The sequence below is a fragment of the Diabrotica virgifera genome, chromosome 3, assembly GCF_917563875.1.
Source record: "Diabrotica virgifera virgifera chromosome 3, PGI_DIABVI_V3a".
Lineage (NCBI taxonomy): Eukaryota > Metazoa > Arthropoda > Insecta > Coleoptera > Chrysomelidae > Diabrotica > Diabrotica virgifera.
Genome location: NC_065445.1, coordinates 43,646,357 through 43,661,085, shown reverse-complemented (window position 1 = coordinate 43,661,085; position 14,729 = coordinate 43,646,357). Strand labels below are relative to the sequence as shown.

The 14,729-nt window shown below is 37.3% G+C and overlaps 1 protein-coding gene across 1 annotated transcript in view; it reads right to left on the bottom strand.

Annotated features, from left to right (window-relative positions):
• Positions 1-10,576: 10,576 nt before the first annotated feature.
• Positions 10,577-14,729, bottom strand: part of LOC114327909 (ras-like protein family member 10B) — a 549,551-nt gene continuing 545,398 nt past the window's right edge. Inside the window, exon 4 of the mRNA XM_050647439.1 lies at positions 10,577-11,396. Within this exon, the coding sequence (XP_050503396.1) occupies positions 10,809-11,396 (588 nt within the window). The 3' untranslated portion in view covers positions 10,577-10,808. The remainder of the gene's footprint in view (positions 11,397-14,729) is intronic.

The following is a 14,729-nucleotide window of genomic DNA, read 5'->3' as shown; positions in this document are numbered from 1 at the left end:
CTGTTTATTTATTGACCTAACTAACCTTACTTAATTTTGACTGTTTTTGACGTAAGCTTGTGCCCCATGACTACAAGAATAAAATTAGAGGACAATTATTGTTTGTCGGCTCGATAGCCTAACCGACTGGCGGATTTACTTCGATGTGAGTAACTGGGTTGGCCACTTTCGGAACAGGAACCAGAAGCACGGAAAATTGGAAATTGATAAAAAGTTTGAGAAAAAAAAATAAGGACATAATAAAGCTTGAAAACTCAGAAGACTATTTCAAAAAACTTTAAATAGGAGTAGTTGAATTTCAAGAAAGTGGAAACCAAAACCAATGTAGAGTTGCAATAGTAGGCCCGCCCATAAGATTAACAACAGAACAAATTAAAAATGTATGTAAATATCTGAAGAGGAACAAAGTACCTACCCGGAGAATTGTTTAAGTACGACACGAACAAATTATAGGAATATCTTCGGAAACTGTTTCAAGAATGCATAAATACAAGTGAAATCCCTATGAGCAGTGAAATCGTGGAATTGAAAACATCTCAGTACTCAACATAAAAAGATTAACAAAAACCGTCGTGAAAATTACCGAGGAATAACTAAAACCAGATAAAGCAACCAGCTCTGGATTTAATTGTACATATACTACACTCACAATAAAGATGGTCTAGAAATGAACAAACCAAGACACAGATAAAGGCAGGTTTTGTTTAATTTGATTCAGAGTTGGACCACCATCTCCATCAGGCCCGGACTGGCCCGCCGGCCACCGGTCCCTCGGCCGGTGCGTCTTTTGCCTTGGCTACTATCTATCCATTAAAAAAATTAAACACTGAAATTTTTTTTAACTGTTACACAAATATGATGCAGCTACCATTCCCATAAAAAATGTTTCTACTTGCTTGTCATTTCGCCGTTTGGCACCAGAAACCTACATAATGAAGCCAGTGGGTACAACAAAATACCAGATATCAGATAATCAAATAACGTAGCCTATTTGGGCGCCTTTCGTGGGTATCAATATTCGCTCCGAGGACGCGCAGCGCCCTCGAAGACCATTTTTACGATTCGAGCGCCTTTCGTAGGTATCAATGTCCGCTGTTTCTGTTATAATAAATTGCTTAGATGCGACGCACGGCGCCCTCGAAGACCAGTTTTACGATTCGGGCGCCTTTGTGGGTATCAATATCTGCTCCGAGGACGCGCGGTGCCCTCGAAGACAATTATTACGATTCGGGCGCCTTTCGTGGGTATCAATATCCGCTCCGAGGACGCGCGGCGCCTCGAAGACCATTTTTACGATTCGGGTGCCTTTCGTAGGTATCAACGTCCACTGTTTCTATTATAATAAATTGTTTAGATGCAACGCATGGCGCCCTCGAAGACTATTTCTACGATTTGAGCGCCTTTCGTGGGTATCAATTTCCGCTCCCATTTCTCTTAGGGACGTCTCTCTGGTCCCCAGTATCTCCATGTCTTCCCTCAATTTAGAAATAATTGCTAGTAGTCTCTTGTTCCCGTCGATTTCCGTCACCCCTTTCTCTACAGGGACCATGGAAATAGTCTGACGGTTTTCCCGGTCTTCCTTCTGACCCGTCCTTGTAATCGTGCTCATAGTACTAAGTTGGAGGTACTTCATCTTTTCTGGTCTGTATGTACCTCCTGCACATACTCCCAGTTCCTGTTTTTCGTTATCAGGTAGTGGAACCTTTCACTCTCACCGAATCCATGACCACTACTAAGTCGCATGTAGGTTTGTTCTATCTTCCCGGTTTGGCGACCGTATAGTGATCTTCTTCACATTCGACTTATTTTTTTAAAGCCTCTTTCTCCTGAGTAATTGAGGACCGTTTTTCACTAAGTTTTTCGGGGAAGAACTCTTCGAAGCCGATCTGTGTGGACACTCCTGCCGTTTCCTTAGTCGTTTTTCTTCGACACTCTCTAGGTCTTTTCTCCCCAAGTGAGGAGCTCCTTTGCAAGGTTGTCTCTTCTGGGAGATCTGTCTTGGTCAGGTCCCTACCACTGACCAGAGATCTTCGAGCAGATCCCCTTCTTCCGAAGATCATAGTCTCTTTCTTCCTCTTTCACTGTTCGCTTAGAATGTTTCCTTTGTTCCCTTTACTAGAATGAACACCTTATCTCATTCATAGCTTGTTAAAGCTGCACCACCACCGGTGACACGCTCCATTCTCACTTCGTTTTGTTTTATTTTTTCCTAAGAGATTAAATACTTATCCATATAGTTACCGCGATTAGGATAGAATTATACTGTCCGGCAAGGCAGTGAGCTCTTGCCCTCGCTAAGGCTTGAATTACAAAGGACTTTCGCCAGTTCTCCCAGGGCTCCGTTTGCGAGCGACTGACATTAGGCCATTCACTGCTCAGGTACGGATCACCTGAAACTGTGTGATTGCGGCTTTTTTTATCGAGGTTTTCTGTTGAACACCAATGATCATGATTTTTGATCAATGTTTTCGAACCAGTAGATTCTTCTGTAGAAGCAGCTGAAAAATTACTCACACCTTTCGAAAATTTGTTTGGAGTCTTCAGAGAGTACCAAAGAGTCTAACGGAATGAAAAGGAAACTGGGAAACTGAAGCTATACTTTTGTGGCATCTTACTATAATTTACTATTGTCAATAAAAATGGTAAATTACTTTATGGTTTTAAATTAATATTAAACTTAAAAAAATTCACAAGCAATAGTAATTTACTTTACGTGTAGGCCTGAATCCCGCGTACCAAAAAAAGTTGACTAATAGCAAGCTGAAAATTTGTTAATAGGTTAACAGTGTCTAATTGGACAAACTTTGATGTACTTGTGTTTGGGAACCCTGGAACAGGGGAAGTTTTAATTATGCAACAGGTTAAAAATTTGGAACGTCAGACTACGAAAACGTCCCATGTATTTTGTCGGATAGAACTTCCAATTGATTTGTTGCCCTTTCATTAAACTCTCATGCAAAAATCAGACTGCTATTTATCACCAACATAATTTCTGTCATTTAACATGTTCTACGTGTCGGACTTATTAAAATGCCCAGTTGGTAATAAATATCAGTCTGATTTTTGCATGAGAGTTTAATGTGTGGGTAACAAATCAATTGGAAGTTCTATCCGACAAAATACATTTGACAGTTTTCGTAGTCTGACGTTTCAAATTTTTAACCTGTTCCACAATTAAAACTTCCCCTATTCCAGTATTCCCATACATCCAAGTTTGTCCGACTAGACACCGTTAAACTATTAACAAATTTTCAGCTTGATATTATACAACTTTTTTTGGTACGCGGGATCCAGGCCTAATGCACTAGGGTTTCAAAAAAGTTTGATGCAAAAGCTTAGAAGGGGGGTCTGGCGCCTTTGTTTAGAGATTGGGTTGGCGCCTTTTTTAGAATTTGGGTTGGCGCCTTTTTTAGGAGCCAGTCCGGCCCTGATCTCCATATAGCTATTTCAGCATCTATGCATCCTCAGTGAAGCTATGCAGTCACAACTCTGAAACAAAAATCAACAATCCTGCCTATTTAAGGGAAAACATCCACGTTGAAACATCCACGAAACCAAGACACGTTGAATATTACAAGGAGCACTCCCCAATCATGATGTATACACATTGTAAATCCCAAATCATGATTTACAAAGTTTATATAGGTATTGTAAATCATGATTCGGGAGTGCTCCTCGTAACTTTCAACGTGTCTTAGTTTGTTTATTTCTAGTGGATCTTGATTGTGATTTTAGTATAGATGAATTAGTAATACATTTGCAGGAAGATTGTGACAATGATAGCGTGGATTCTCTGATACGTAACGAACATATCCTACAGATACATAATTATCTTTTTTTTAAACAAATATACAGTTTGCAAAATTATTTTAATTTAAAAAGTTCATTTACAGATTAACCTCACAATCTGCAAACTTGTTGCACAGAGCGTATCAACGAGGCGTTGGTGATAACGTATTAGGCATGTATTTTCTTTCGAGTGCGTTATCACTTAGCAAGTTCGCTATCTGTGTAGAAAACTAAGTCTCAAGCTAGTAGCGAAAGATAAGTAGATAGTAGATAAGAAGCGAAATTAAATGTTTTGGTACGCCTACTTCTTCTAGTACCTACCATTTGACACTGTCGAAGGCTGAATTTCCTTCTTTCTTCTTTGTATGCCGTGCCTGTTTTCAAGCGTTGGCCATCGTCGTATTAAAAAGCTGATGAAATGTTTCTCGGTCGGCAGCTATATGCTATATGAAACAATTTCTCGACCGTTCGTTGTCCATTGTCTAATGCTACGCAGCCAGGACAGTTGTTTTCTTCCAACCCAGCTTTTTCCTTCGATTTTGTCCTGAATGATCAACCGTCCTCTCATTATATGACCGAAGTATTGAACATTTCTCATTTCTATGATGTTGATCAATTCTCGCTCTTTGTGCATTATCTCCAGCACACGTTCGTTGGATATGTGTGCTGTCCACGGGATTCTGAGCATGCGACGGTAACACTATAACTCAAACGCTTCTCATTTGTTAAGATTCTTCATTTTTGTTGTTTTAAACGCATGGTCATTGACAGACTTCTACTGCACAATACAGAAAGCCAGCTAATAAAGCTTTTTCGTGCAGGTTCTATTCTGGTCGAAACTTGCGTCACTTTCAACCCTGCAGTCAATCCAGCTATCCAGATATCTAAAGTGTTCCACCCTTTCCAGGATTTTGTTATCTAATTCTAGATATTGAATTCCCTAGATCTTTCTATTATTTATCTTATGTTCAGAATGTGTTCTCGCGTACCTCTACCTTTGGTAAATCCAGTTTGCTCTTGGGGTATTTCTATTTGTAGGAAAGAATTCAATCTCTCATTGATTATCTGTAGCTGTAGCATTATTTTACTGGTATGTGAGATAAGAAAGATGGTTCTATAGTTGTCGCATTTATGGACACTGCCTTTTTTATATAGTATGTATTGTCGTTACTGTACATTTTGTCCAGTCGTCAAGCCATTGCTCGGAATGCCATATTTGGTTACAGAGCAAGTAAAGCAATTTCATTCCAGTTTCTTCTGTGGCTTTGAGCATTTCTGCTGTTATCATATCTGGATCTGGTGCTTCGTTGTTATGCTTGAGTTTACTGATCGCCAGTCCTATTTCATTCTTGATTGTATTAGACTCTTCTTCTATTTCTTCAGGTGTTTGGTTACCAAGTTATTGGCGTTGATCATCTTATATGGATCATGGCTATATAATCTCCATGTCTCTGTTGGTTTTCAGAGCTCCTGTTTGGCCTTCAACGGCTAAAGTTTTATTTTTTGACGTCTCTTGTTATGCAGCATATTTTTCTAGATACATAGTTCAATTTCTTTACATATATTTTTAGAGTAGGAATTGTTATTTATCAGCCTTGTATCTTCGTTTTATTCCTTTGTTAGGTTTGTCAAACTAGCTTGTTCCCTGTCACCATTTTGACATGCACCCCATTTTGACAAAGATTTCTTCTATTCTCAATTATTTTAAGGGTTGTTCAAGTGTTTAATTGTGTGTGTAATTTGTTATCAAGTGTTTCTGTTTTATAGGATTATTCAGCTTTGAGCGATCAATTGGTATTGTTATAAAATGTTTAATAACCTCCCATATTTCCTGTGATATTTCCCTTACGAATAGTGGGGATACTTCTTTGTACTTCTTGGAGAAGGTTGTCCTTCTTTCTTAATTCTTTACTTTTTGTCTCTCTCCGTTTGTTAGGCGCTTTAAGTTTGAGCTTTACTTTAGCTATGAATAAGAGAGCAGATATGTTCTGATCCACATATCGTCGCTGGATATGATCTGATTTTTTGGATTGAATTGATTGGTCTATATCATCTTCTTTAAGTGCCATCTTCGCGACGGAGTCTAAGGTCTGGGAAATAAAAACATAAGTATTTTTGTATATTATTTTCTTTTTATGAACTACAAATATTTGGCAAAACTTAATAATTCACAACCACAGTTTACGTTTTGCGCGTTTGTTAAAAAAGAATTTACAAAACTGAATGTGGGCTTCAATTTTGTATTGCAAGATTGTCGAAATATATTTATTATTGCTAAGTAAACAACTAAAAAACACATGAGGTACTTTCTGCCAATAATTATTGCTAAGTTGGAGTATGTAGGGATGAGAAAGCTATTTAAAATGGCCAGTTTAATTTTTCCAAAAGGTTAATTTAATATAACATTTAAATAATTTATACATAATATTGACAAATTTAAATGGTTAAACATTTCAAATATGGATATATTTCATTTTTGATCCAAATATTTTATAATTAATGGAAAGCTGATAGCTCATACAATTTTGATCTCTTTTTTATGGTAAAGGCGCGAGCGTAGGAGCTTGCGGTATTGGCTTTATAGGAATAGTTTTTATTCAATATCTCGGCCATTTTCAACTTTTCGACAAAATGGCAAGGACCTAAATTGTTGTAATTGCGATTTAATACAATTTCTTCTTTGAAAATGGTGACTACAGTGGACTCTCTCTATAACGAACACGGATATTACGAGGTTTCGCTTATAACGAGGTACACTAGATGTCCCATGAAATTCCTATTGAACTATAACACCTCTATAACGAGGCATATTTGGTTATAACGAGGAAAAATGAAATCTAAGAATATGTTTCTTTAGCTATTAGCTGTTTAGCGCAGTAATGGCTATACATAAATACACTAATTGCCTGTATATAGAAATGCCCAACAGAGAGATATTGAATATTGTAGGAAATTTACAATTTACGTTAGCGAAGCCTCATTGTTCAGGTCGACCATCGACACGTAATAAACTTCGTAAGAGGCATCAAAACATTTCAATATTATTGTTGTCCGATATAACGAGATCCGGTTATAACGAGGGAATTAGTCCACTATTTCAGTTCTCTTTATAGAGGGAGTCTACTGTATAAGTATAATTATCAATTATCTCGATTAATATTAACTGTACGACATAAATGTACGTAGACAACATGGAAAGATTTATATTTTACACAATTTTGATTTCTTTTATTTTTTGTGCTTCAATTAACACCTAAGGTCCTATGCCTATGGCAACCTAAAGAGACACAAGCGATTAACAAACCCTAAATGCTGGCGGAGATATTGAGCGAAAACAGTTCTCCTTTAGAGTTAAGATGGCGGCGAACGCGGCGGTGGGATTCAGTCGCGAACTTAAATTTATAAGTACTACTTTTGACCACCCTCTAAATGTTAAAAAAATAAAATTTGGTGTAGCTTGCCATGCAAGATCAAATAATATTCCGGTTATAGTTTTCTTTAGCTTCTCTGTATTTTTTCTAATGACTTTATTGATTCGTTTGTATTCTGTTAAGTTTGTTTTATGTTTTTGTCTTACGTTGAGGAGATCCATGATTTCTTACGTTATCCATTCTTGTGTTCTGTTGTTTTTCGTTAATTCTATGAATTCTTTTTAAATCTTTATTATTTTCGTTTTTAGAGTCCATGTTACTTCAAACGCATGTCTTTACCAAGTTGGTTATCATTTTTATTTCTTTCTTAACCTTGTCACTTATTTGTTTTTTCTTTCAGGGTCCTTTAATTGTGCGATTGCTATTTTTCTTATCACTTTTTCTCTTTTAACTTTCAGAAACATTATAACTGGATTGGGATCACTGTGAAGGTCTGCTCCAGCTCCAGGGTATGTTTTAGTAGAAAAATGGCTAGATAAAGATAAAATACAAGACAATCTGGATAAAAGAGAAGACCGGGTTCCTACCCGATTTTTGAAAAGAAATAAGGGATTGTGAACAACTTACTGTTTTATTATCAGTCATTTATAACCGCTATTAAAAAGAAATTAAAATTTGGTATATTACATTGACCCTTTTATATTGTAATGAGACCATTAGAGTCAACTACCGTTTATCCGTGGGGTTGAGTGGCATGGTTGTCGCGGATAACGAAAATCGCAGATAAGCCGTAACTTGATGTCAAAACACGTAGAAACATGTAGTTTCATCTAAAGCATTAATTTAGAATTTTCAATGTGTACCACATTTTTAGACTTTTTGAAAGTAGTATGTCACTTGTTTCTGCTTCTTTGAGTGGAAAACGTGTTTCTTTATTCTACATTGCATTTTATGCAGCATCAGTTTTTCAACGAGTAGCTCGTCGTCCTGGTGCTCTAGGTATTCTAGAAGTTCATTCACGTGACACAAGGCCGCTTCGTAAGTCACTCATCCACCAGGTTCAAGCTCCTTTTCTTCTTCATCTCTTTCCTCGTTTTCTCCTCGACATTTTTTAGATTGTTTAAAAATGAATAACCATTTTCCATTTCGTTGCAACACGAAACTGCAGCCGCATCATATTCTAGTTCAATCAGAGAGTGCAGCAAGCACCTCTACCGGTTTCGAAACTTATATTAGTCTCTCATCAGAAGGCACATGAGACTCTATGGCCCAACCAGGACAAACTCCTGGTGTGCAGTTACGGATTGCAACGAACGAAATGGCAGGGATTCCCTAGTGGCAACTGCTAGTAAAAGACTAAGTTTTCAATCTAGTAGCACATAAAATAACACCAAAAATATTACTCTACATCCCACCAGATTGAAAACAATGGGAACCTTCTCTGTTACACCTCCGAGGCTTCTAAAATTTGCAAGCCATAACGGATGCTGAGACTAAAGAATGGAAGTTTCAAATATGTAAATTGTAAAGTTATGGCTTGCAAATTTTAGAAGCCTCGGATATGTAACCAGAGAAGGTTCCCATTGTTTTTAATCTGGTTGGATGTAGACTAATATTTTTAGTGTTATTCTATGTGCTATTAGATTGAAAACTTAGTCTTTTGGTAGCAGTTGCCGCTAGGTCATCCCTGACATTTCGTTCGTTGCAATCCGTAACTGCACGCCGGGGTTTGTCCTGGTTGGATCAGTGAGAGTAGCATATGGGGCTACTGATGAGAGACTAATAAGTTTCGAAACCGGTAGAGGTGCACTCTCTGATTGATCTACAATATGATGCGGCTGTAGTTTCGTGTTGCAACGAAATTGAAAATGGTTATTCATTTTTGATTTACATGTTTACTCTGATTGGAGAACGAAGGGAACCATTCTCGTTGAAACTTTACCGCGCTGAGCAGATGGGTCGTGAATTATAAATTGTCAAATTCCCTCATCTTCTTTAGTCTCAGCATCCGTTATGGCTTGCAAATTTTAGAAGCCTCGGAGGTATAACCTGAGAAAGTTCCCATTGTTTTCAATCTGGTGGGATGTGGAGTAATATTTTTAGTGTTATTTTATGTGCCATTAGATTGAAAACTTAATATTTTTAGGTTGTATTCATGCTCAAATCCCGGGCTGTAGCGTCGCAGTCTAACCACCCTTGCAGGTTTCCCGCGTCCACATTCTCTCCCGCAGGAACACTGAGTTCATTAAACTTGTAAGGACATGTAGTTCGTTATCATCTTCTCCAACTGCTAGTTCGACACAATTTTCGATGTTTGGTAGCATTTTTGTCCAGGACTTCACAATTATTGAAAACTTTACTCCCACGCGGATGCTATTTCGTATATAGAGTCGAGAATTGCGAATGATTCCAAAACTTTTTTCATTACCTACTGTTAAGAAAAGCGTCTACAGAATCGCGGATAATTTGCTCCACGGATAATCCGCTCCATGGATACGCCGCTCGCGGATAAACGAGGATTGACTGTATTTCCAAACTAGTCCTGTCGCCAGGGGGGGTACAACGGCCTCGTTAATTCAGATGGACTTACTCAAGTTTTTTTTATGTATTTTGACCCGTAGAACACGAATTTTTTGGGTAACAGTTGATCCGGATGTCGATAAGATTGTTATAGACCAAGAACTTGAGGAATCAAATAACAGCGATTTTTGGCAAAACAAAACAATATTTTGTATTTTTTGGGCCATTTTAAGTAAAAAATATTTCTACAAGTTTTTTCGTAGGATGCACAGTTTTCGAGATAAACGCGGTTGAACTTTAAAAAAATCGAAAAATTGCAATTTTTGAACCCGAATAACTTTTGATTAAAAAATAAAATAGCAAGTCTGCTTACCGCATTTGAAAGTTTAAGTCAAATTATATCGATTTTGATTATTTGCATTGGTAAAAATTTATTTTTTTATTGTTTAACAAAGCTATAAACACGTACGGTTTCCCGTGCTTTTACATGCGTTTTAACGCATGTAACGTAGAAATAGTCTTGATTGCACTAGTACCTATTCTACCTATTCGTTCGATTTTAAATGAGAAATCATAGAAACATCACTCACGCACTAGTTGTTTGTAGCTTTGTTTAACAATAACACAATAAATTTTTAGCAATGCAAATAATCAAAACCGACATAATATGACTTGAACTTTCAAAGGCGCTAAGCAGAATTGCTATTTTATTTTTTAATCAAAAGTTATTCGGGTTTAAAAATTGCAGTTTTTCGATTTTTTGAAAGTTCAACCGCGTTTATCTCGAAAACTGTGCATCCTACTAAAAAACTTGTAGAAATATTTTTTGCTTAAAATGACCCAAAAAATACAAAATATTGTATTGTTTTGCCAAAAATCGCTGTTATTTGATTCCTCAAGTTCTTGGTCTATAACAATCTTATCGACATCCGGATCAACTGTTACCCAAAAAATTCGTGTTCTACGGGTCAAAATACATAAAAAAAACTTGGTTAAGTCCATCTGAATTAACGAGGCCGTTGTACCCCCCCTGGCGACAGGACTAAACCTAGAGACTGTATAAAAAATTCACCATTTTGCAATAAATACCAAACGTTCATATAAAAAAGATAATATCTTTAAAACGAATCAAATAACAATACACTTATTTCTATCTAAAGCTTCCTGAATATTATCTAACATCGGACTCTGATCCCTACTACTCAACGTATCGATCATATTGATCAATTCCTTAAAAACAGCTACAACTTTCCAATTATATTTGGCGCTACATTCAATATACCCGGATTTCCAATGCTTTTTCACTAAATTTACTATATCCCTACGTTTCTCATCGCTACTATTCGTTATGGCAGGTTTCGAACTATTACTCGCACCCTCCTCAGGTACTATTAGATCTTGCTTATTGCCAACAACTAACAAAGGAACGTTCTGCATATTCCTGGATTCACATATTTGTTCCCTAAGTGTTCTAACGTATTGAAAAGTGTCTATATTAGAAAGGTCGAAGACCAGGATGTACGCTGTGGCACTTCGGAGTCCGTAGTACCGGTAGTTGGCCCACTCGTAGTAGGAGTTCACCGGGAAGTACGGGATGACTGGCAGGTCTGAAATTTTAATCTCGTAGAGGCGCTCATTGGTTATTACTGATGGGTAGTACGTGTGCTTTCTTTCTGTGGGAATGTAGTCTTCACAGAACTCGTTCCATACAAATTGCTGCAACAAAAAATAATAGTCAAGATATAAATCAATACTTTAATCAGGTAATCATAATCATTCATTTAAATAGATAACAAATTAGTACTATCATGTAACGATATGCCTTCAGCCTGGTTAAGCAGATCAACAGCAGAGAACCGCACGCGCTTCGATACCAGCGCAACCCCACTACATACCACCTCTCCGACGGAACCAAGGAGTGATGGCGACCGAGAGTGTATTTAAGAAGAGAAAGGAGAATCATTTACCGAAAAGCCTAGAAGTTGCCTCGGAGCTTCGGATGGATTAAACAGACAACGACAACAGCTACGACAATGGACAATGAACATGGCACTTTGAATGTATAGAGCATTAGCGGAAAGGTGGAAGAAGTCATCCAAGAAATTACCAAATTGAACATGGACACAGTTATATTGACTGAAACAAAGAAGAAAGGATGTGGTACAGAGATATTGAAAAACTATGTACATATATATCGTGGGGTTGAGAAACATCAGCGAGCAAAAAGAGGTGTATCCGTAATGATACATAAAAAACATCAACGCAAAATAACAGATTTTGAAGCCGTAGATGAAAATATAATAAGAATCAACATGGAAATTAACCAAAAACCTGTCACTATTCTTGGTATATATGCAGTCTCTGATGATCAGCCTTATGCTGTTAAAGACGAATTCTTTGAGAAAATCAATGACGAAATTACTAAAATTGGAAGTAAGTACTAGGGAAGTGATCATAGCAGGAAATCTGAATAGTAGAGTCGGACAGAAGGTAAACAATAAAGTGGTAGGTCCACATGGAGAAATAAGCCAAAATGACAATGGTGAAAAATTAATTCAAATATGCGAAAACCATCAGCTAAAAATAACAAACGCGTTTTTTAAACACAAGGAGATACACAAATATACATGGATTCAGGTAACCAGAAATTTAAAATCGATCATAGATTACGTGATTACAAAACAAAATACAACATTACAATGGATACAAGAGTATTTAGAGGAGTATCATGTGATTCGGATCACTTTATGGTAAAGTCCGAAATAGTTTTTCCGTTTAGATCCAAGAAAACAGGAGAACCACCTGAAGCTACAGAAATTTTTAACACAACAAATTACAACCTGGACAGAACATGACAGTACGAGAACACCATATCAACGATTAAATGAAAAATTAGAAGATATAATCCAAAATGTATCCGTGGAAGAAGTGTATAAAAATATTATAGACAGTATGCAAACAGCCGCAAAAGAAGCGCTAGGTTTAAAATCCGAACGCTACAGTAAAAAGCTATGGTGGACCGAAGACATAAAAAACCTAATAATGGAGAAAAAGAAAGCGTACGCACGGTAGCTAAGTACTAAACATAAGTAGACAAAGACAAATATTTGAACCTACGAAGAACAACAAGAAGAGCAGTAACAGCAGCAAAAAAAGAAAATGCCAAGAGATCAACACTTACATAGGCGGAAGGAAGTGTTCAGAGACATGGAAATTTTTAAACAAAATAAAGAACACAGAAAGAAATACTACTTCTATTCAGTTAATACCAACAAAAAAATGGAAAGAATACTACGAGAGTTTGCTAACAGAAAGTAGAGCCGGATATACCACACAATCACCAACAGAAGTATTCGTTGAAGGCGAAGAGATAGTGGTGGGAGTTGATATGGTGAAGAAAGCTGTAAATGAACTAAAAAATGGTAGAGCTCCAGGGCCAGAAAATATTCCTACCGAATTAATAAATTGTGGCACAGATAAACTCTTTCAAGCACTTACTTGGTGTATGAACAAATTTATAAACGGTGTCACACCACCCAGTTTATGGAAAGTCGCTTATATTTCTTCCATTTATAAAAAAGGAAATAAGTTGGATTGCTCAAATTACAGAGGAATATCGGTAACTAATACACTAAGCCGGGTGTACGGGCGCATTCTTAGAAGATGGAGTATAGGGAACAAGAAGAAGAAGAACAGGCTGGTTTCCGCGCTGGAAGGACTTGCACAGATAATGTCTGCCTAAAACAAACAATTGAAAAAAAAATCAGCAACCAATCAAGAGACCTATCTCATGTTTGTTGACCTCCTTGACAGCATTCCTGGGACTAAATTGTGGAAATCACTACAAGAAACTAACATCAGCTACACTCTTATTAAAGTTTTAAAAAATCTATATGAAAATTCTACATCACAAGTAAAAATTGGCAACACACTATCTAAAAAGTTTATCGTTAACAAGGGTCTGCGCCAGGGCTGCTGTATTTCATTAACTTTGTTCAAGATATATGTTGCAAAAGCACTAAATCAGTGGAAACGTAAATGCAACGATATGCGTATAGACCTCGGAGAGGTTTGTTTATATACCTTACAATTTGGTGATGACCAAATCATAATAGCTAATGATAAAGACGATCTACAGTATATGGCAAGAAAACTAAAGGAGGAATATGAACAGTGGGGCTTGGAAATTAATGTGGAAAAAACTAAATAACTACCCATAGGAGCTGAGTTATCCAATATCGAACTAGAGGATAATGAAGAAATTACATCCTGTAGTAAATACACGTACCTGGGAGTAATCTTCGATAAAACGGGAAAAGACGACGAGGAAATAAAGAAAAGGGTAACACAAGCTAGAAGAACAATTGGCTGCCTAAATGGAATACTTTGGAGCTCCGAAATAGGAATACAGCGAAAAACAATATCTATGAAACACTTATTAAAAGCAGCCTACTTTACGGAGCAGAAACTTGGAGAATAACCGAGAACAACAGGAAAAAATTAGAAGCTGTAGAAATGAATGTGTTTAGAAGATCGTTAGGTATATCCCGTAGGGAAAGAGTTCGAAATGAGGAAGTAAGACGACGAATTGGAATAGATGGTTACTTAACAATAGACATTGAGAGGAAACAGTTGATTTGGTATGGTCATGTTCAAAGAATGGAAGACCCAATATTGCCCAAAAAGATTATGCAGTGGGTACCACCAACCGCAAATAACGAGGAAGACCCAAAAAGACATGGAAAGAAGGGGTAACCAAAGCAATGAGTACAAGGTATCTTAGAGATGGCCAATGGGATGATAAAAGGACGTGGAAGTTAGGCATCGGACAACGTCGAAAGACGTTCTAAAACCGATACATATAAGGAGAATCATGAAATTAGTTCCAATCAATGTACTGAATTGAAAGGAACTCAACCAGCGGCTGCCAGCAAGTTATGCGATGGAATGAATTGGAACTCTGTCGAGGTGGAAGTGCTCTGTAGTGAAGAGGTGTTTCGTCTGAACTGTAACCGCAGTGAGCGTTACCTGCCATCTCCGACCCGGAGC